The following is a 22643-nucleotide window of genomic DNA, read 5'->3' on the forward strand; positions in this document are numbered from 1 at the left end:
TCCGATTCTCCTCCCCATCCCACTGGGAACAGGGAGGAGCGAGCGAGCGGCTGTGTGGTGCTTACTTGCTGGCTGGGGCTACACCACGACAATCAGTAATAGCTAAAACAGCCTTAACACTCCAATTCTGGAAAACCTCTACTTTACATAAATGAATGGATGTATGTGACTTGCCATCTTGAATTCAAGCTGTCTGTTCGCACAGGTGGTTGCTCACAGAGAAGAGTTATTTCTTGCCCCCAACCTGTTTTTTGTGATCTGACTGCCTCTGGCAGCCCCAGGGGTGTCCTGCACCTTACCCTCTCCGTCCTGGCTGTGTCTGGCTGTACAGAGCTGCTCAGTTGAAGCCATGGCTGGCATCCTGGTCCCAGTTTTGTTGTCTCAAGTCCTGAGAGACTGTTCTTGGGATGGATGTACGTTCACCCAGGGAGGTTTTACTTGTAAAATCTGTAATTTCCACATTCAGTTGTACGAACCGGGGCTGTTCCAGTCTGTGCTGTCACCTTCCTAGTCACTGGCAGCTCCAGCTGCCTTCTTGGTTTGTGTTATGGTGAAAAGTGATCTTGTTTTATTTAGGATTTTGGACCTAAACGGTGGGACTCCCCCGTTAACATACAAGAGGTTCCTTCATGTTCTGTCTCTGCTCGGTGACCCCGAGGTGCCTGTCCGAAACGTTACAGCTGAAGACTTCCAGTAAGTAACAGCTAGCCAGCAGGAAATTGCAGGTCTTTTTTCTCTACTTAAAAGAAGAGCCAGGGCCAAATGATAATGGGGTATTTCAGATGTTACATTGCTTTACTTCTACGCATGGAGGTTTATCGATTTTATGTACAGGGGACGTGACTCTGCTGTTGGCAGGGGAGAGCAGATGAGAGGTGGCACGGTCCAAAGACTGAAGCTTTTGCAAGGCACACTGAGAAATCTTTTAAGATGTGTAAAAGTTTAACAGAGGAATGACTAAGGAATTACAGGTCTCTTTCTCCAAGACATACTCTAGATTCCTCTCAAATCAAGATTTAGGGCAGGAATTGGATAAACCACTGTGGTTTGTTTTATGCAGGAAGTTCGGTGGAATAATCATACTGTTCCCTTCTGGCTTTAAATCTCTTCTCTCCTCCCCTCTGCTATATGGGAAGGAGGGATGGAACTCACATCTCCTAGGACTTGAGAAGAAGCTCAGAGTCAGAGGTGTCTTATGTTTAGCCCTGCGTGAGGAGAAATCAGTGATCCAAAGCGAGGTAAAATTGGGGTAGGAGAGAGCTGGCCACTGGGGATGGGACTGCAGAAACTTGGGACTTCTGGGTCAGGTGCCTCCTGCGTGACCTCAGCTCTGTGATGGTAACCTAGGCTTAGGTCTTCCCATCTTGGGGGAATCCTGTTAATTCCCGAATGTTGTCCTCAGATAGTCCAATGATGAGACCCATGTAAGTACTGGGATATATCAGTCACTATCTTTTTTCTTGCACTGTTTCTTTTTCCCTTTTTTCCCTAATTTGTTTATTTGCACTTTTTAAATTAATGATGTGTTATGTCAGTGCTCTGAGAGCTGCACTGACCCCTTCTCCTGTAGGTATCTGCAACAGAGCTGAGCTCAGGTTTTTTCCAGGTAAGTAGAAAGATCTCTGTTGATATCGGAGTTCATTCATGGTTTTTGAGAAGTCTGCATACCACTGACACTTCCTTGAACCTCTGTGTTTTACGGGCGGTGGGGGGAAAAGCATACCCTGATGCTTTTCCAGCCTCATGGGGAAGCCTCAGCAGCTGAGGCTGCAGAAGAGATGTGGGGGCACTGCTCAGAGGGGTGGGCTTGGGGAGCCCCCACCTTGGTTAGGACAGAGCAGCTGGGGAGGCAGCCCAGGGAGCTGATCTGCCTCCTTCCCTATGAAACCTCTCCCAGAGCAACCTCTCCTCAGAGGCAGAGGAGCTGGAGCTGCCTTTGGAGGCACTGCCAGTGCCCTGTAATTATGTTTAGAGTCTGAGGAGGCTCTTAGCTCCCTCCCAGGGATGGATGAGACAGCTAGGGGAAGCTGGAGAGGAGATACCTCCAAGCCTTATGTAGCAGATGGGAAGCAAGAGGGGTGTCCAAGCTGTAGGAGCTGCAGCTGACTGCTCTGAGCGCTGTAATTTGGTGGGTCTGTTCCTCTTTCCCCAGTTCAGGCTAGAATTACCTGGAGCAATTGCAGGACGAGCTCTTTCTTCCCCAAGGAGAGCGCAGCCTGGGGTTTCTGGCTGTGCTTTCATTCCCCTGTGCTCTGGCTGTGCCGCGACAGAGATCTTGGCGTGTGCAAATGGGCAGGAGTCTTCCTCCCTCTTCTGGCTCCGGTTCCCTCTTTGAAGGAGGCTTCTCTTTCACATTAGGAGATGTAGGCCCCCTGACCCAAGCCTGGCTGAGCGTTACAGGGTGCCTCTCCCCGTGGATTTGAAGATCCCCTTGGAGAGCCTTTCTCCCTGGAGAGGAGGGGAGACCGAAGGGCTACAGCGTCTGGAGCAACACTTGACTGACCAGGTCAGCCTTGATTTTACATGGGTGATGATGGTGGCTGTAGATGGGCTGAGGTTTGTGTCCACCTTGCTCCTTTTGTGTGTGGTTGTGTCTGGACCTCAAGAAATGGCTTAGCTGTCCCAGCTCTAGCTGAATTTTTTGCCACCAGGGCTCAGCTCTTGGCAGCCAAGCCTGCCTTGGCGCTGGCTTTTTTTAAGCAGATGCTTTACCCGCTCCCAGTTTCATAAAGTGGAAAAGATCTTCAGTGCGGTGCTGTTGGACCGAGAGAGTTGTTCCCCGGGAGCAGAGCTTCACAGCACCCTTGGGTGAGACGTGGCCTTGATGTTGGGCTTGGAGGAGGTCTATGTATTTGGAGACCTTGGAGGAGGATGGCAGCCTGGTCTCAAGATTTTGATGGTGGCGTTTGTGGGAGGATGGGCGGTGGGAGCATTTTCCAGGCATGATGTTGAACAGGCCTCTGTGATGCAGAAGCCAATTGCCAAGAGTTTTTTGTGTGTTTTTTTTTCTTTTTTTCCCCTGTTTCATTAGCTGGACATGCGTCACCTTGTACTGCCTGAACCTGGATTTCTGTTTTCATTTTAGGGCTGGGTGGCAAATTTTACTAAACCGAGAACAATCCCAAATTCGCTGCTTCCAAGCACCACAGGCCTGAGCCCATATTTCAGTATGGGCTGTCTGTCAGTTCGCACCTTTTTTTATAGATTGTCAAACATTTATGCTCAGGTAAGAAAATAATTGGTCATAGTTAAGCAAATCCAGCACTCTCACGTGTCTGGTATGTGACAACACTTGGATCATCTTGGTAGAGACCTGATGTATCAAAAAATGCTACTTTGCTAATGCCTTCTCACAGCGTCCTGTGAAATCTATGAAGTGGCTTTATATATTTTGTGAAACACCTGTGAATGTGTACAGCTTTTCCCGATTAAGTTTTAGAAATATGATAAATAGGAAGTAGTGAGACCTGGAAGTAGCAGGGAAGCCCAGGAAAACTTTCCTAAAATTCAAGAAATTCGAGGTGTCTGCCTGGTGTTTAAGTGAAGTTTTTTATTAGTTTAGCCTGTTCAAGCAGTTTTGTTTTTAGAAGTCATCTGTTTTCATCTGAGATAAGTTTTAACTATAGCGTAAGCCAAAACCAACTTCTGAAAACTTGTTTGATTCTTAAGAAAAAGTATAGTTGAAGCCAACTCAAGAAAACCAAGGTCTCCCTGAACCTCCTTCATAAGAGTATCTCTTGAGACATGGCTGAGCCACCTGAATTCAGCTAGCCGAGCAGTTAATGTGTTAATAAACACATGTTTGGTTTAAGAAATCCCAGTGTGACACCATTTTGGAAGGCAGGTAGAGAATGCTTGAGGTAACGCTGAGGTCTAACAGAGTTCAACTTTGCTTTTGGGCATATAGCATTACTTCAGATCTTTGATTTCTTTGGCTTTCATGGTAAAGTGCCACGAAGCCAGTAGTGTTAGTTAGATTAATCTTTATTTTATGGGCCTGACAGTCACAAAATGAGTGAGACTGCAATGGTATATATGAACTGAAGCTTTCACCTCATGTGTCTTTTGCAGGCCAAGCATCACTCTCTGCCCCCTGTGTCACTCCAAGGGCAGCTTCTATGGAGGGAATTCTTCTATACGGTGGCATCTGCAACACCAAACTTCACCAAAATGGCTGGGAACCCCATCTGCCTTCAGATCAGTTGGTATGAGGATGCAGAGAAGCTCCACAAATGGAAAACGGTAACAAGACACATTGCCACAACTGCTGCGTTTCAGTGTAGAGTTTTTTCTATTGCCTTGGGCTTGGTCCCTGCTGGCTATTTGAGGTGGGACTCACAGCAGTGTGTAGGAAAGAAGCTTTGTGCGGAGGGCTGATGTTTCTTTTCTGCTGCAGGCACAGACAGGGTTCCCGTGGATCGATGCGATTATGACCCAGCTGCGCCAGGAAGGCTGGATCCATCACCTTGCTCGGCACGCTGTCGCCTGCTTCCTGACGCGAGGGGACCTTTGGATCAGCTGGGAAGAGGGCATGAAGGTTCACTTCTGGTTTTTTGCTTTCTCTATTATGGCTGACCTTGAGAAACCCCTGCAAAACGTGAGCCTGGCAGTGGGAGGTGATACTGTAGAGCAGTGGTTCGTTACTGAGCCTTGCTAGAAATCTCATGGTTTATGAAATCTCAAGGTCTCTCGCTCAAGTCCGAGCCCTGCTGCGCTCGGTGCGGCCATGAGAAGTTGTTCCCGTCCCCAAGGCCTGACGACTTTTGGACGATGAGGACATTGGACAGCTGCTCCGTCTACAGCAGGCCTCAAGGCCAGACCTTTGGGCTTCAGGTTGCTCTGTCTTCCTTCTGGCAAACTGTCTTGCTGGAGAGCCTTCCCTCTGTGCCCTGTGAGAAGGGCAGCCCAGACCAGCACAGTGCTGTGCTTTTAGCAGCGACCTTCACCCTTCACCTCCCAGCCTGATTTTGTTTATTTTTTGCCACGTAGCCATTTCAGGGGTGTTTCTCTCTTTCTTTCCCCATCCCTGAAGTACAGGTGTTTGAAGAGCTACTTTTAGATGCTGACTACAGCATCAATGCAGGGAACTGGATGTGGCTGTCGGCCAGCGCGTTCTTCCACCGGTACACGCGGATCTTCTGCCCCGTCCTCTTTGGGAAGCGCACGGACCCCGAGGGGCAGTACATCCGGTACGGCGATGCACAGCGTGGCACCGTCCGCTCCGTTAGAGCTTGCCTGGCTCCTCTTACAGCAGGAGCTGAGGAACTCAGTCTGTTTGAAACACATACACCTGTGAAACAGGGGTCATGGCAATGATTTGATTTAACATGTAAGGAAACTGAGGCACAGAGAAGCAGAGAGACGTACCCGTGGTTGCACAGGTGATGACTGAGCAGGGCATTGTATTGTTCGTGAGCATCTGTTGGCTCCAGCACTGTGTTTGATCACCAGGCTGACTCCTCTTTCTAAAGGACTTGAGGAAAACTTCCCACAGCTCCCCCGACTCCAGTCTGTGCTGTGTGTCTTGGTTTTGTAGGTGGTCTGATTGATTAATTTCAGACATTTAGGTTTTATTTTCCACTCTAAGTGAGTCGTCTTTGCTTCAGAGTCTCAGTTTCCTTATCTCTCGATAAAGTACTGATGGGCTTTCTCCTAAGTGGTGGGTGATTGTACGGCTGACTGCAATAGGAGCAGACTGTGTTGCTGTCAAGTGAACAACTGCATTTCCCACTTCTCCTCTTCCTCACATCCTATCTAGCTTTGGGTATTGTGAAGGGGAAGGCCACGCTGACATACCTGACAGAGTGGGACAGAAAATTACTTTCCCATTCTGTAAGAATTTTTTAGATTTTGTAATTAGTTTGGTTTTGAAATGTATTAAAGTTTAGGATGAAATGTCAGTGAAAATGTTAAAAACCAAAATATTTTGGATGAAATCAAAACTGAAGTAATGTTTAAATCAACCCATTTATTCTATGCTGTAAAGTTAACTTTTGGAAGATATCACCCTATGGAGGTTTCAGAACCAGAACCAGTTCTTTTGTGCAAAATGAATTGGAACTTTCCCACGGATTGTAGTAGCAATATGATCACCAAGAATTAATATGGCATAGATTGGTTTACACTTCTCTTAAATGTATTTGTCTGCAGTATTATAAAACCCCATATTATTTCTGTTTTGTAGGAAATACTTGCCTATACTAAAGAACTTCCCCTCCAAGTACATCTACGAGCCCTGGACAGCATCTGAAGAGGCGCAGAAGCAAGCGGGGTGTATCATAGGTAATTCATTCAGATACCTTGTTAAGGATTTTGCTGCTGCTAACTGTCCAAAATAATTACACATGTGAGATGGAAGCGTCACACTTCCAACGCAAGTCATGCATTTGTCTTCTGAAAAGGGATTAATCCAGCAGTCTACCTTCTGTCAATTCTCCTTTAAAGTTTTTTGCTGGAGTCTAATTTCAGAGTACATATTTTTGCTTCAACTTCATGTCCTAAATCTGTTGGATCACACTAAGTTGTTGCCTTTGCATTTATCTGTCTGGGATGCTTGGCTGTCTTTAAATAGTATGTGAACATCTTGTGCTTTTACGCTTGCTCTGATGCATCTTTGAAGTCTCTTATAAGCTTATGTCTAAAGAGGAGCTCTTACTCTTTGATGGAGAGAAATAGGCACTTCTCAAGAGTGGGGCACGTGGTCTATCTTAGATGCTGTTTATTTTAAGAAAAGCTGCAAACGTTTGCCCTGGTGCAAATCCATTGAAACGTCCTTGATTAGTTCTGTAAAGGTCACTGTCTCTGTGTTGCACCAGGTCAAGATTACCCCTTCCCAATGGTGAATCACAAGGAAGCCAGCGATCACAACCTGCAGCTGATGAAACAGGTCAGAGAGGAACAGTACAGAACAGCCCAGCTCACGAGAGGTATTGTGTATTCAGCATACTGCAATGCAGAGGCTGTCACCAGGAACTGAGGGCTTTGGGAGTTGGTTTTGTGCTGTTTTCCAGGACTCCTTTCCTCTTGGTTACCAACACCATGTGCTGCTCTTCTAGTTACTGTTAAAATGGCGTCCCAAGAGGGAAAACCAGAGGTTGAGCAGTGTCCCTTCCCTTCTGGCTGCCCTTGCAGGGTGGGAGCTTGCTTCTGTCTGCTGGAGGAATGCCTTCCCAAAAGCAGACCTTCTCTACCTTCTGTAGGTCTGCACAAACAGACTCCCCAGCCCCCAGGTTCGTCAGGTGTATCTCCAAGGTACAGAAGTCTCTGCAGCTCTGCCCATGCCTCTTGCAAACCACAGCATCGTTGTTTGTCCTTTTTACCATGATCTACCCTGCCCTGTAGAAGGAATTATTTGAGATTCCCACTGACCACTATTGAGCAAAAAGCCCTTCAGAGATGAGTTGCTCTAAGAAATTTACCTTTTGACCTTGTTTTCTAAATAGGTTAAGCATATTCATAACAAACCATCAGGTTTGTTATGGTAAGGTAATGTTAAGGTAATTATCAGGTAAGGCTGGAACACTCAAACTTTGGGGGAGCCTGAATTAATTAGGTATTTCCAGTCACACAGATGTTTCACTTATGGCACCTGTGCTCTTAAAATTGAAATCCTGGGGCCTGTGGTGAACTCTTAGCCTCAGAGGAATCCTCGTCAGCAATGTAAGTGAAGCAATGCTTTTGTATTGAACAGTACGCCATAGCAGCCTCTCTCTATATTACAGAAATCCAACGTGCAGCCGCTGAGGGGAGTCTTAAGCATTAAAGCTATGGTCAGAAGGAATGAATTGTTCCCAATCCTGTGCATACTAATATATCCAGGAGGTTGCACACTGATACCTTCCAGATATAACCAATGTTCTTCCACAAACCCTGAAGTACAGGGGAGTAAATGTTGTTGTGATTGCTATTGGAGATATGGAAAGCCAAAATCTGAGAACCAGAGTCCCCTCCTCCCAGCATTATTCTTGTTGCCTGTAAATAGAAGCATTTTCTGACATGCTTTGTAACTTCACCTGCTACTGTCATTGTGGGCTGTTGTACTAAAGTCAGAGAAGGACTTGCAAACTTCAATTCTTCTTTCCTTCTTGCCGTAGATGATACAGATGACCCAATGGAAATGAAGGTAAAACGTGACCACTCTGAAGAAAACATTTCAAAAGGAAAAGTGGTCAGGATGACAGAAAAAAATGAGATCCCACCAGAGATTACATCTTGGGAACCAAAAGATGGCAAAAGGGGAGAGCCAGAGGCCAGCTGAACTGTACAAGTACTCAGTACTTTGCCCTGCAAATGCTGCCTCTTGCTTGTGACCTGACCTCCAAGAAAAGTGTTGTATCTTGAATGTGTTTGTTAGTGTCGTTATTTTGAATGAAATTGTCGATCTGTGAGTGGCTTACAAGCCGTTTGTTGTAGCTATTAGGTCAATTCAAGAGGTGACTGATTTTGACAGGACGTGATGCTATAGTATTGGTCAAATCCACTTGATGTTCAGGCATCTGTATAAATAGTTTTAGTGATAAATACTAGTCTTTCCAACATGCCAGATAAATGTCAGTTGAAGAATATATGCACATTAATGTCATCACGCATTAGCGTTAAAATCTTGATTTGCCTATCTTGTAGAGACAGAGGCTTAGGGAATTTCAGATATGGTTTTCAAGTTCAGAGTTTGTGCTTGCAGTCCCCAGTTTGGGGAGATACAGCAGAATGCAGCCCGTTGTAAGGCTGTGTGTAGTTCTTATGTCTTAAATGGGACTTCTTATGGGCAACGTAGCAAAGTGTTTTACTGAATTAGGACTGATGTACAACTTTTCTTCACCATAACTCTCCTTCTTGGTTAATTCCTCTAGAACTGTACGGTAGATATTATTTCTATCACATACCACATGTAAAAATTTACCCTTCCAGTGAAATGTCTCCTGAAGTTTCACAAGGTTGGATTAGTCAATTATCTTTGTTATGGTTGGGGTTTTGGAGGGGTGGGGGGAGGGAAGTGGGTTTTTAATCACTGTAGGTACTATTTTTGGTTTGAAAAGAAATAAAAATTATTTCTGACATGAAAAATGCAAGGTCTCTAGAGCAATCTATTAACACAATTGGAATCCATCTGTTCTCTTTGGAAACTTGGCTGCAAGACAACTCTAGCAGCAATCCAGTGCACCAAAACTCCTTCACCTTGAAAGCATCCATGGACCTAGCGCAGAAGCAGCATGGGACCCATATGTACCAGGAGGAGACCAAAAACTGCTCCTAGCAGCAGCTTCCAATGCTGCTGGTGACCTGTAGGACCTGTCAGGGAAGGGCACGCTGGCAGCAGGGCGGCACTGCCTTCTGCTTCTACAGTAAATACGAACACTGCAAGGACTGTTGGACTGATCTGAGATGCCGGTCGTACCCTCCTGCTACGCCAAGCCTGCATCGAGCTCCTGGAGGCACTGATGTTACTTGACATTTTCGCTCTTCAGCAAACCTAATGATTTGCAAGGATGACCAGAATGAAGGGCGGTTACTGAACCCTTTATGAGAGGGAGAAGGTCAATGCAGGAAGGTGGCTGCTGCCCTGAAGCCTCCTGGCATCCGTCATCTTTTTAATTGCGTTCCTTCCTGCGCTTAAAGGGATTTATTGCATCCGTGTCTGCAGTGCAGATGGCCACAGGAATGCAGAGCTGGTTCTTCCCTCATGTTTTAAGGCATAGTCATTGCCTTCAAGCCCTAAATGGACAGGTCTTTGGTTACCTAAAACATCTCTACCTTGGAGCGCTTTGTGTCATCTCAGCTTCATTGTGAGTCCTGGGAACCACCTGGTACAGCAGAAGACAGGACCATCAGCAGCTGTCAAATGTCTTTTGCTGTTCAACATCGCCTCTAACACTGTGGCGAAGAAGATGACTTTGGATGCTCAATGGTCACGAACGTGCATGCAGCCAGAGTGGCATCCACCCTAGGAGGAGAGACTTTCAACCGTGGGGGGTAGCCCTGATCAGCCATCAAGGGAGTCAAGAGGATCCAGACCTCTTTGGGACTCCTTTTGTAGCAAAGCAGCTACATGGTCTGGTCTGTGGTTGGAAGGAATAGGGCTTGTGCCTGCTGAGGAGTTGAGGGAGGAGTAGGAGCAATGTTTGAGCAAGAAACGGCAAGGGCAATTGAACTCTAAGCTGTTTCTGGCTGACAAAGTAGCAGTGGAGAAGTTCCTGTGAAGCAGAAGGACTGAGGTCTAGTTTGTGAGCTCACGGCGAAAAGACTTGCTCAGTAAAAATGAATTACTGAAAGAGTATTTGTCTCTGCATCTTCTTTTTCTGTGCTGTGGGGAATCTAACCTTGGAGGTATCGGTATTTACATGTGGAGTCGGTCACATTTTGAGCCAACAAAAGGCACCCGGCTTTCTGCCGATGCAGAACTCTGGGTTCTGGGGCATGGAGATGAGCGATGGCGTCTTTGCTGTGCATGCCTGGTGTGAGATGGGGCCGCTCCAGCTTGGCAGTGGTAATATCTGAATTTGGCTGATCTTAAGTGCATTTACTACAGTAGGAAAAGGTCTCTGATGATGATTGATCTTGCTTGGTTGGGTTTTTTTGCCACTCCTGCCCCTCCCTTGTCTCCCTCACTCCTCTACAACACGCAGAAAGCTTCCCTGTATGTCCAGGTGATATTTTTCCTCATTATTCCTTCTTTATGAGGCTTATCATTTTAAGTTTACATTTTGAGGCTTGTGAGTTAGGGCTTTAGGTATCTTTTCTGATCGCATTTCCTTTGGTTTGGGTCACAGTTGACGGAAACAGGCACTTAGGCTGTGGTGAATCATGCCGTAGGTAGGTGGCCAAATTAGGTCATCTGCCTGCGGTGTCTTCTGCTTCAGGGGGGGCTTTCCCAACCAGATGCAGAGTTTTCAGAGCTGCTTTAGCATTTTGACAACAGTGGAGTTGATGAGACAGCTTCCTTCCTTGCTGTTGAAGAAACCTTCACTGCTAATAGCGTTCACCAGTTCAACCAACTTCATTGGTTGGCTTGAAGGACTGAAACCAGTAGCTGCAAACAGGAGTGACTGTATAACCTCACCCTGGAGGACTCGCCCCTGGATGGTGATGGGTGAGACTTTGCCAGGAGTGACAGCAGAGGACAGGTCCATGCCTTACCTCAGCAAGGCCATCTCCAAGGCATGGGGTCTCCTAGAGTGAACCTCGCCTAAGTACTGCTGCGGCTGACCCTATTAATCTCGTATTTTCGGTGCTGAAGCATTTGTGTTCCAACATCTTCACTTCCGCAAAGCTGTAAGCACAAACAGCCCTAGCTGGCTGAGGACGATGCGGCAAAGAACCATCAGGGAGATGTTTGATGCAAGCCTGGAGCTGACCCTGGACTTGGAGTCACCTGTCCATGCTTCCTATGAACGATGCTTTTTGGAAGAAACTTATTCACTACAAACCAAATGCACTTCGAAAGTTTCACAGCTTCAGCTAAGCATGGCTGCAAGTTAAGGGCTGAGTTCCTCTGTGTGCTGTCCGTTTGAACCTTCGCAGGCTGGGGAGCGTGAAGAGCAACCTGCCTCTTCCTCAGACAAGGCTACCTTGTTATGGATGGATGTTTTGGGAGAAATAGCTGATTTCCAGACTGATTGGGTTTTTTTCTGGAGAACTAAGCTATGATTTCTCCAGCTTCTCTTGATGGGAGAAGTTCTGAGTATTAAACTTACATATAAAAACTTCTGAGTTTTTATATCTAAAAAATTGTGGTGTCTGAGTTAAATCTAAATCCTTTCCCCGATCTAGACTCCAAGAACTTAGAAATCTGTGTCCTAATGTCTTTCATTATATTACACTGATAAGTGATATGACACTTTAAAAAATGAGATTTAGAATTCTAAGTAGTTTACTTCTTGAGTTATTTTATTGGGTTCTTTAGCAGGAACAACAATTACCTTCCTATGTGTGGTAAACACTGGTGGGAGGCAGTGGAGTGCACACTCCAATGTAGAAAACATGGCTTTTGTGCAAGATTTATTCCCCTCATGCTCTGAATTGTCCTGTCAACATTGTAATTTACCTCTCCTTTCTTACTCAACTGTTTTTCTTTAATCCTGAAACTTTCTATACTTGATCTCATTAGAAAATATTACCCTTTAGGTTAATTGAGTTTTTAATAAGTTGTTCACCTGTTTTAAAACAACAAAGCAACCACTGGTTATAAACATGATGGTAATGGATCCTCAAACAGCCCGTTGGCATTTCAAACTTTGGATGAGTTTCAGATTTTAATACTTTGTGGTTTAGTTGTAATTGCACAAAGAAATAAATGAGCAATATTAGCTAGGATTTGGTGGACCTCTAGTAGAATTTCAAGCATTAATTTGTTTAATGTCTAGAAATCAGAAGTGGAATGCAAAATTCTTGCGAACCCTCATGAAGTCCTATTTTAATAAGGTATTACTATGTCTAACACCAAGTTGGCTTTTCAAGCTATATAACTGACAGTGAATTTAGGCAGTCTTACTACTTTATACTTCCAAATTTGCTTTACATGGTTGAAAATATTAATTCAGAATGCATCACTATAGAGGTGGAACCCAGCCTTTGTAGGACATGCACACTTTTGATAACTTGCCACTAAAAATTGCATTGAGAACTATAAAACAGTTTATAATTCACGTAGTATGGATTGAATAGGGAGCACACAATAAACCCGAACTCAGCATCACTTAGTGCTGTCACAAGCGTTGCAAGACTCCAGATACATTAGGGCATCAGTTATATTAGTTAGCTAAATTTGCCATCTTGTGATATCTCAGTGGCATCAAGTTTGACAAGAGCAAGTGTTTACAATATCCGTATTGACTGGCAGAGGATGCATCTGTCTGGCTGCTTTTCTAATTGAAGTGACAGACCAAAAAGCCAAATAATCCTCTTGAAGAGAAGACTGGACCAGCATTTGATAAATAAACAGCTTGTTGGTTCTGCACACAAGTATCTGCTTTCATTAGGCATGCGGTGAACTCAAAGTCAAAACCAATTGATGCCATACGAACAGGTAGGAAAAGGAGACAGACAGTTGAACTGGTTTTTCCCAAAGACTGCATCAAAACTGACGTTTGTGTGAAGTCTATGGGTCTGTTTTGCAATTTAGAGAAAGTTGAGTTATACCGCACTCAACATGTTTGAATTGAACATGAGGAAAAAGTTCTGACCATGAAAAAACCTTAGAGAAATTTTTAGTGTTGCTTCTTATAAATGAAAAAGGCAAAGATCCACCTCGTCGTTAACAGAGGCTGGAGTACTTTGCCAATTCAAAGGGAGCTTGGAAGGCTTGACAAGAAGTGCCCAAATCTGAAGGAATCCAAATTTCCCAGAAGCCCAGCTGGCATCCTCTTGCATCCTTTTGGTGATCCTGCAGTGGCAAGAATTGTACCACAGAGAAAACAAGTGGCTCAGATCAGCTCCCATCTAATTGAACAAAGCATCTGCAGGGCACCGAGGCTACTGGAAGGCAGGGCGGCCCAGAGAGCTGATTAATATTCAAGCACCGCTTCCTCCAAGCTCAAGACTGGTGCATCCTTATGAGCAGGAAATCAAGCAAAGCGGACAGGAGACCTGCATGGAGGAGCAAGGAGTTTCTGGCAAAACTCAAATGGAAGAAGGGAGTTTATGGGATGTGGAAAAAGGGACAGACCACTTGGGAGGAATATAGGAAGGCTGTCAGAGTATGCAGGGATGCGACAACGAAGGCTAAGGTCCACTTGGAATTAAATCAGCAAAAGGAAGGCTGGGGAAAAGGTGGGCCTGCTGTTGAACGATCTGGGTACTGTGGTGACAGAGGATACAGAGAGGGTGAAGTTACTGAATGTCTCCTTTGCTTCAGTCTTTATGGCTAATGCAGGCCCTCAGGAATCCCAGACCCTGGAGGTACGAGAGGAAGTCCGAAGAACGGGAGACTTGCCCTTGGTCGAGAAGGATCAGGTTAGAGATCATTTAAGCAAACTGGACACCCAGAAATCCATGGGCCCGATGGGATGCACCCAGAAGTGCTGAAGGAGCTGGCAGATGTTATTGTCATCTTTGAAAGGTCATGGAGAACAGGAGAGGTGCCTGAGGACTGGAGGAAAGCCAGTGTCACTCCTGTCTTCAAAAAGGGCAAGGAGGACCCAGGGAACTACAGGCCAGTCAGCCTCACATCATCCCTGGAAAAGTGGTGGAGCAGCTCATTCTGGATGTCATCTCTAAGCAGCTGGAGGAAAAGAAGGTGATCAGGAGTAGTCAACATGGATTCACCAAGGGGAAGTCATGCTTGACCAACCTGATAGCCTTCTACAATGGCATGACTGGCTGAGTAGACGAGGGGAGAGCAGTAGATGTTGTCTACCTTGACTTCAGCAAGGCTTTTGACACTGTCTCCCATAACATCCTCATAGTTAAAGTCAGGAAGTGTGGGCTGGATGAGTGGATGGTGAGGTGGATTGACAACTGGCTGAACGGCAGAGCTGAGAGGGTCGTGATCAGTAACGCAAAGTCTCATTGGAGGCGTGTAGCTAGTAATGTTCCCAGGGGTCAGTTCTGGGTCCAGTCTCGTTTCACCTATTCATCAACGACCTGGATGAAGGGACGGAGTGTGCCCTCAGCAAGTTCACTGGTGATACAAAACTGGGAGGAGTGGCTGATACACCAGAAGGCTGTGCTGCCGTTCAGTGAGACCGGGACAGGCTGGAGAGTTGGGCGGAGAGGAACCTGATGAAGGTCAAAAAGGGCAAGTGTAGGGTCCTGCATGTGGGGAGGCATAACCCCGGGGGGTGGACCTGCTGGAGAGTGGCTCACTGGAGAAGAACCTGGGATTCCTGGTGGACAACAAGCCAACCATGAGCCAGCAATGTGCCCTCGTGACCAAGAAGGCCAATGGTGTCTTGGGGCACATTAGGAAAAGTATGGCCAGCAGGTCGAGGGAGGTTCTGGCTCACTGGAGAAGAACCTGGGATTCCTGGTGGACAACAAGCCAACCATGAGCCAGCAATGTGCCCTCGTGACCAAGAAGGCCAATGGTGTCTTGGGGCACATTAGGAAAAGTATGGCCAGCAGGTCGAGGGAGGTTCTCCTCCCCTTCTACTCTGCCCTGGTGAGGCCACATCTGGAGCACTGTGTCCAGCTCTGCGCTCCCCAGTTCAAGAAAGACAAGAAACTACTGGAGAGAGTCCAGCAAAGGGCTATGAAGATGATCAGTGGACTGGAGCATCTCCCTTATGAGGAAAGGCTGAGAGAACTGGCTCTGTTCAGCCTGGAGCACTGGGGCTCCCCAGTTGAAGATAGACAAGGAACCACTGGAGAGAGTCCAACAGACGACAATGAAGATGATGAAGGGACTGGAGCATCTCCCTGATGAGGAAAGGCTGAGGGAGCTGGGTCTGTTCAGCCTGGAGAAGAGCAGACTGAGAGGAGATCTGATCAATGCTTACAAATACCTTAAGGGTGGGTGTCAAGAGGATGGGGCCAGACTCTTTTCAGTGGTGCCCAGCGACAGGTTAAGGGGCTACAGGCACAAACTGACACTGAGGAAGTTTCATCTGAATATGAGGAAGAACTTCTGTACTTTGAGGGTGGCAGAGCACTGGCACAGGCTGCCCAGAGAGGTTGTGGAGCCTCCTTCTCTGGAGATATTCAAAACCACCTGGACGCAATCCTGTGCAACTGCTGTAGGTGACCCTGCTTTGGCAGAGGGGTTGGACCAGATGATCTCCAGAGGTCCCTGCCAACCCTGATGTTTCTGTGATTCTGTGATACTAGATTGATCCGTAAATTTTAAATCACTTTTAAGAGACTGGCTTCCTTTGCTTTTAACAAACAGAAAATGAAGTTAGTCCTAACGATGTGTGTCTTTGATATATTCTAGATTAGAGGCCATCTTCTGTCTAAATGTGTGATTTCAATGTACTGGCTGGAACAGCTAATATCCAGAACATGTCAGAGATGCAATATTTCCAATTCAGTCAGACACCAAACCTCATTCATTTGGTTATCCAGGTGGGAATGGAGAGATAGGAGGAGAAAAAGCTTTTGACTGGGTAGAATGGTGATTTCTGGTGAACCCATTGGTGATTAGACATTTGTCAGACTCTTGTTTGGGGACAGACAGGCAGGTAGGAATCACTGCAAGTAGCTTCAGGTGAAGTCCTGCTATTTGTATGGCATGGCAGGACAGGAAAAGCCACGAGCTTTGCCCCTTTGGGTTAGAACACGTCCATCCCATTAAATGTATTCAGATGTGGGCATATTTCCACTTCAGGCTGGATAGATGATGGAAGCTTGGGATCTATTTGGATCTATTTCATCAGGGTAGAAAATCAACTTTAAAGGTTAGGTGAATTCCCAGGACAGCACCTGTATTAATTATAAATTATAAATTATAATTATAAATTAATACAGAATTGTGCACTGATTCTCGTTTCTCTAAACACATCAAGTTCATCTTCAAATTTTACAAGCTGGCCCCTGGAAAGCTCCGTGTCCAAGACAACTTCTTTCATTTCACCCTTGGTTGTTTTTTTTTCTGGCTTCCAGCCTCCAATGAATAGCATTGCTGATGAATTTGGAATCAGAAAATTTATTCTGTCTAGATCATCTCTTTGGTTTCCTAAAGTGATAGTTATTTCACTGTCTCTGAGCAGTGAATGAACTGCATCATCAATATTTTAAAAAGGAAATCTTCCAATAGCACAGAAGTTATTTCTTGCCTTTATTTCAATTATACATATCTTATACATATATACATATCTTATACAATTTTAACCATCATAGTTTATATTCTCAGGTCATCCTCAGAAAACAAGAAGACTCAAAACTAACTTTTGAAGTGAAAAATCAGCTATAATGATATGGCTTCTGGAGCTTTAAAGAAATCAAACTCAGTAAAGATTATAGGTCTCGTAGAACAATTGAAAGAGATTCACAAGCACCAGCCGTGCTATAAGCAAATCCTGTGTACAAGTTGCTGGGCAAAAAGTATACATGAGAGATGATACAGGCTCCCTTCTGAGCTGAAATGACGAGGACTTTCTCCAGACAACCTCCTGAAGCAGTTCAGGAGTTAGATCAGTGCAGGTCCTTCTCAGAGAGGAGATATGGATAGACTGTGACCGGTCATGGTGTCTCTGCCTGGTTTTCCTTGCCAGAGCTATTCCAGAAAGTCTCTGTCCTCAAGTGTCCCCATGCCACATCTCTCTATGCAAGCATGCCATTGCTTTCATGTATACAATCATGGCAGGTTCCAAAGTCAGTCTTATGTTATAAAGAAATTATAATTTTTAAAGATTATAATTTCTCAGGTCTATCAGGAACCATACAGATCAGGAGACGGTCTGAACCTCTGTGGCAATGTGCCTTGAGCTATCTCAGACATAATTTTAAAAGAAGTATTACCACAAAGGTTATTATTTCATTTTCCAACCCTTTGGCAGGTTGCTTGCATTGCTTTGTGAGTCAGTAAGTCAGAGAAGGGAACTTTCTGTTCTGAGCTGAAGGTGATGATGCTCATGGTCATTCTAACAAAATAATAGAACAGTTTAAGTTGAACGTCCAACCCTTCCTCAAAGCAGAGCCAATGTCAAAGGTAGGCCAGGTTGTTCAGAACTTTAGTGAGTTAAGTCTGGACTATTTCCTAGGAAAGAGATCCCACAACCTCTCTGGGCCCCCATACTGGTGCTTAGCCACCTACATAATGAAATATTTTTCTTCTATCCAGCCAAAATTTCCTTTGCTACACCTTGTGCCTTCTGCCCTTTCACTGTGCACTTCCAAGAAGGGTCTGGCTCTGCCTTCTCTACCGACCCTCAGGTAGCTGACTAAAGACAGCCCTTAGGTCCCCCTTACCTTCCCTCCTTGAGGCTAAGCAAACCCAGGTTTCTCAGTCTCCCCTCGTACATCATGTGCTCCAGCCCTGGACAATCTTTGTGGCTCTCGACTGGACTCTTGCCTGTTGGCTGATGTCTTTTTTGTACGGCAGGGTGAGGAAGCTGTGCAAAAGTGGATGCAGTGCTCCAGATGAACCCTCACAAATGTGATTGTGGTTGGGTTGACGATGGCTGGCTGCCAGATGCCCACCAAGCTGCTCTCTCACTCCCCCCTCCTCAACAGCACTGGGGGATAAAAGAAGATGAAGCAGCTCATTTATTGAGCTGAAGATAGGGAGACCACTTACTAATTAGCGTCATGGGCAAAACACTTGACTTTGCGAAAATTAATTTAGTTTATTGCAAATTAAAATATATTTGGATGGTGAGAAACAAAGACAAGAATGAAACCACCACCTTCCCTTCACCCATCTTTTATTCCCAGGTTCAACTTCACTTCTTCATCCCCAACTCCTCTACCTACCCTGCGCCCTGAGCAGTGCAGGGGCGATGGGGAATGGGGGGTTGTGGTCAGTCCATAACAGCTCCTCTTTGCTGCTCCTTCCTCCTCACACTTCTCTCCTGCTCCAGCGTGGGTCCTCCACCCCTGCAGTCCTCCCGCTACCACAATCTGGATGCGTACAGTAGTGCCAGGGGAAATTTTGCCTTCTGATTCACAAATCCAGACAGTTGTGACTCATTCTGTTGCTTGGGGTGGAGGGAAATAATGGGAGATTATGGTCATGGAGCAAGAGACAGAGGACCGAATACAAGAGGGTCTTTCAGTCTGTTCCCAAAGAAGAGCTTCAAAATCAGTAACGAGAATGTCTCAAGTAGTTTTTTTTAACATCTTCATTGATAATACGACATCAAGTACCATGTTTGGCAACACTAGTGATTGTTAGCTTTTTGGCTGGGAGCTGGTGAAGCAGCTGAAGCATTGGGAAAATGGGATTTGGGTTGACATGAAGCAGATTGTATTTCATGTCACTGACAGCTTCAGTCTGTATCTGAGGGTTTTCTTAAAACTTGACTAAATGCAAAACCCTAGCTCCAAGATCCTAAATTAGACGTCAGCCTCTGTCTCACCCAAGGCTTCCGCCGACCATTAACTCTAATGACCGTTAAGATTAACTCTGACTGAGTTAATCTTGAAATGGGTGTCTAAAATAGACCAGATGAACCAAACTTGAAAACAGTCCATTTTTCTGGACTGGCTATACAAGACAATTAGCAGGTATGGACATCTACACTGCAGGTATCTAGAGAAGGATCAGATGAGTCACTCCTGTTTTTTTTCATATCAGCCACACAAGCTAAGTCCCCATCAAAGAGAGAGGGCAAGCTTGTCAACACAGATGGAAGAAAATAGCTTTAGCAAGCTGTTCTTCCACACATGGAGAGGAATCTAACATGTGCTCGAAGTTTCATGTCACTTTGACAATTTATGGTTGGTAAAAGCAAAATTTTAACAGATTATTTTGAAAGTTTTCCCTTCCATGAAATACAAAGACTAGCACTGCAAAACTTGGAGTCTGTATGAATTGATTTATAAGGACTTGTCATATAAAGAAATTTATGTGGTAGGATGCTTCTAGGGAATTGAAGGGGAGAGAGATTATAGAGAAAAAAGGATAAGAGAGAGGGAAAACTGTGTGCCCTGGGTAAGGTGAGCTGGAAAGTAGTGAAAGGGATCGGTGGGTGGATGAAGGACTGAGAGCTAATGCAGTTTGGAATTTTATTTCGACGAGCTAATTAGATAAGCTGGTGTCTCATGTTGGAGAAAACGAAGCAGGAGTGAAGACAACATCTAGGGTGGCTGCGAGTGTAGGGGATGGATGTCAGTGAAAGTGTGAAGACTCATGAGCAGAAGGCAGCCAGAAAACTGGAGTAAGTAGAGGTCAGTAATGTAGCAGGCTGAAGAAGCCAGTTGAAGGGGATGCAGAGAAAGTATAGGTAGACAAAGGTGGTTGATGTCTTCTGGACTTTGCAGCGATGGTAAATAGGGATGAACTGGGGGGAGAAGGGAAGACTCTGGGCGTGACAGGGTGATTTCACGGGGAAAGACTGAAGAGGGGGCCACTGAGATCCAATGAAAACTGGAATGTCACATTTGCCATGAGTGTGTATAATTCCTCCTTTGTAATGTTCCCCCAGATTTTAATGATTTGCAGGTCAGGGATTTCCTGAGCCTGTTGTAGTTCGTTTCTTCAGGGATGCCTAATAGAGGTCTTGTCCAAATGCTTGTCTAGTCTCCCCTCAAACCATTCCTGGAGGGAGTGACAGGCGGAGCTTATTTAATGGCAGAGGCAGAGCTGACTTAAATGGCCAGTAACTGAAGATGTCTTGGGAGAAGCAGGTTCAGTACGAGTCAGAAGCCATTGGTTCAAGACAATTAAAGAATATCAGAGCTAGCAGGAAGGAGGTGTAAGCACTGAGGAACAAGCAGAGTTGCTTGAAGAGCAGTATCTGGGATTAAGAGATTCATACACAGCAAAGGCATTCCTAGCGGGCAGTCAGTTGGGTGGAGACGACAGATGGATCATGTGAGAAGGCGGAGGGAAGCTTGGCCATTAGAGCCACAGCGTGCCGTGCACAGTGCCAGCCATGGCAGGATGCATAAGTGCCACGGAGTTGGTATCGCTTTGAGAGCTTTGCTGCCACCATCGCGTCTGAAGTGGCAAGATGAACTGCACAAGAAAGCCTACCTGGATGCTGTCCTGGGGGCGGCTACTTTGATGATCTTCCTGTGCCAAAGGAATTGGAGGGGAAAAGACACTGGAGCCTGGGCAGCTCAGTTCTGCCTTCATGTGACTCTTCACTCAACTCAGATTTTGGCTAACACAGCTCATGCTAAGGCCTCATGTATGCTGGGAGAATCGCCATTAGGTCAAAGTGAGAGCGCCATGTAGGCAGACCAGGTAGCCAGAAAGAGCTAAAGGGCCATTATGCAGCCATTATCACCTGCAGATTGCCGTTTCCTGCAGCCATCATCTTTTGTCTGGCAGTTTCATCAGAATCTGCTCAGTCACGGAAATGGTATAGACCAAACCTCCAAGCTGGAAGGTACAAAACATCAGCTTACCCCAAAAGCTTTTGAAGCAGATCCAACACTTTCACGTTTCCCAGTGTGATACAGGGGATGCCCACACCATGATGGAAGAGGAAGGATGAGCACTCTCACTGCTGGCTAGGTAACTAATTTTTTTTTCCCTCATAAGTACATGAATTAAGAGTTATGGATTATAAGTTATGAAACCTTATGACTTGAGCAGTGAATAAGTGAATTCACGTGATAGGCTGGACAAAGGGGATTGAGCCCTGTTTGTCATGTTTGTTTGATGTATTTCTTAATCACAGAATCATAGAATGGTTTGGTTGGAAGGGACCTTAAAGATCATCCAGTTCCAACCCCCCTGCCATGGGCAGGGACATCTTCCACTAGATCAGCTTGCTCAAAGCCTCATCCAACCTGGCCTTGAAATGAGCTCATTAAATAAAGTTTAAATCACAGAGTCCATTGTCCTGTAAATTTGAGAGACCCACACGGACTGTGACACTTCAGAAAATGTGTTGGAGTTCAATATGTATGGTGAGACAGTGACAGGATTTGTGCCTACAGCTTGTGAGAGCTTATGTTCAGTTCTGTTTGGCATCTTCATGATCTGGATGATGGGGCAGTGTGTATCTCAGAAAGCTTGCAGATGACAGAAGTCTGGGAGGGGTGGCTGATACACCAAAGGGTCATGCTGCCATCCAGAGGGACCTTGACAGACTGGACAAATAGGCCTAGAGGAACGTCATGAAGCTCACCAAGGAGAAGTGCAAAGTCCTGTACTTGGGAAGACACCCTCCCTGTACCAGTATATGCTGGGGGCTACCCAGCTGGAAAGCAGCCTGGCAAAAAAAGACCTGAGGATCCTAGCAGGCACCAGGTTGAACATGAACCAGCAATGTGCCTTTGCTGCCCAGAAGGCGAGAGGTATCCTGGGCTGCATTAGATAAAGTATTGCCGGCAGGTCAAGGGAGGTGATCCTTCCCCTCAGCTCAGCACTGGTGAGGCCACACCTGAAGTGCTGGGTCCAGTTCTGGGCTCCCCAGTACAAGGGAGACACGCTGGAGTTGAACGAAGGGCCATGAAGATGATGAAGGGACTGGAGCATCTCTCCTATGAGGAAAGACTGAGAGAGCTGGGACTGTTTAGCCCGGTGAAGAGAAAGGGGAATTTTATTAATGTATGTAAATACGTGGAGGGAGGGTGCAAAACGGACAGTGCCAGGCTCTTGTCAGTGGTGTCTAGTGCCAGGACAAGAGGCAACAGGCACAGACCGAAACACAGGAGGTTCCCTCTGAACATCAGGAAACACTTTTTCACTGTGAGGGTGATGGAGCACTGGCATAGGTTGCCCAGGGAGGTTGTGGAGTCTCCATCCTTAGAGATATTAAAAAAAGCGCATCTGGACACAGTCCTGGGAAACTGGCTCTAGGTGGCCCTGCCTGAGCAGGGGAGTTGGAGCAGATAAACTCCAGAGGTCCCTTCCCACCTCAGCCATTCCGTGATTCTGTGATTGTATGACTTGACAGCAGAAATGGCAATGGTCTGATTTGCTGATGTTGGTCAGAAGAGTCACACGGGGGGCAACAGCAATCTGGACAGTGCACACGTGCAGTCCACGGCTCCGAGGAAGGCGATACGGGTTGAGAACAGGACCCATGAGGTGACATCCAGTGCTGGCTGCCGGGGCTGAGGAGCGCCTTGGCCAAACATGTGAGGATGGGTGT

General features: G+C 45.9%; 1 protein-coding gene across 1 annotated transcript; it reads left to right on the forward strand.

The window, feature by feature from the left end:
• Window positions 1–576: 576 nt before the first annotated feature.
• On the forward strand, window positions 577–8257 carry LOC104159723 (cryptochrome-1-like; the record flags this gene model as incomplete). Its single annotated transcript, XM_009697711.1, has 9 exons — window positions 577–693; window positions 2359–2506; window positions 3086–3226; window positions 4072–4242; window positions 4397–4537; window positions 5038–5189; window positions 6185–6282; window positions 6816–6926; window positions 8094–8257. Coding segments are annotated over 9 exons (1243 nt in total), but the record flags the coding sequence as incomplete, so codon positions are not given.
• Between the last annotated feature and the right edge of the window lie 14386 nt (window positions 8258–22643).

The sequence above is a fragment of the Cariama cristata genome, unplaced genomic scaffold (genome assembly GCF_000690535.1).
Source record: "Cariama cristata isolate BGI_N322 unplaced genomic scaffold, ASM69053v1 scaffold4703, whole genome shotgun sequence".
NCBI lineage: Eukaryota > Metazoa > Chordata > Aves > Cariamiformes > Cariamidae > Cariama > Cariama cristata.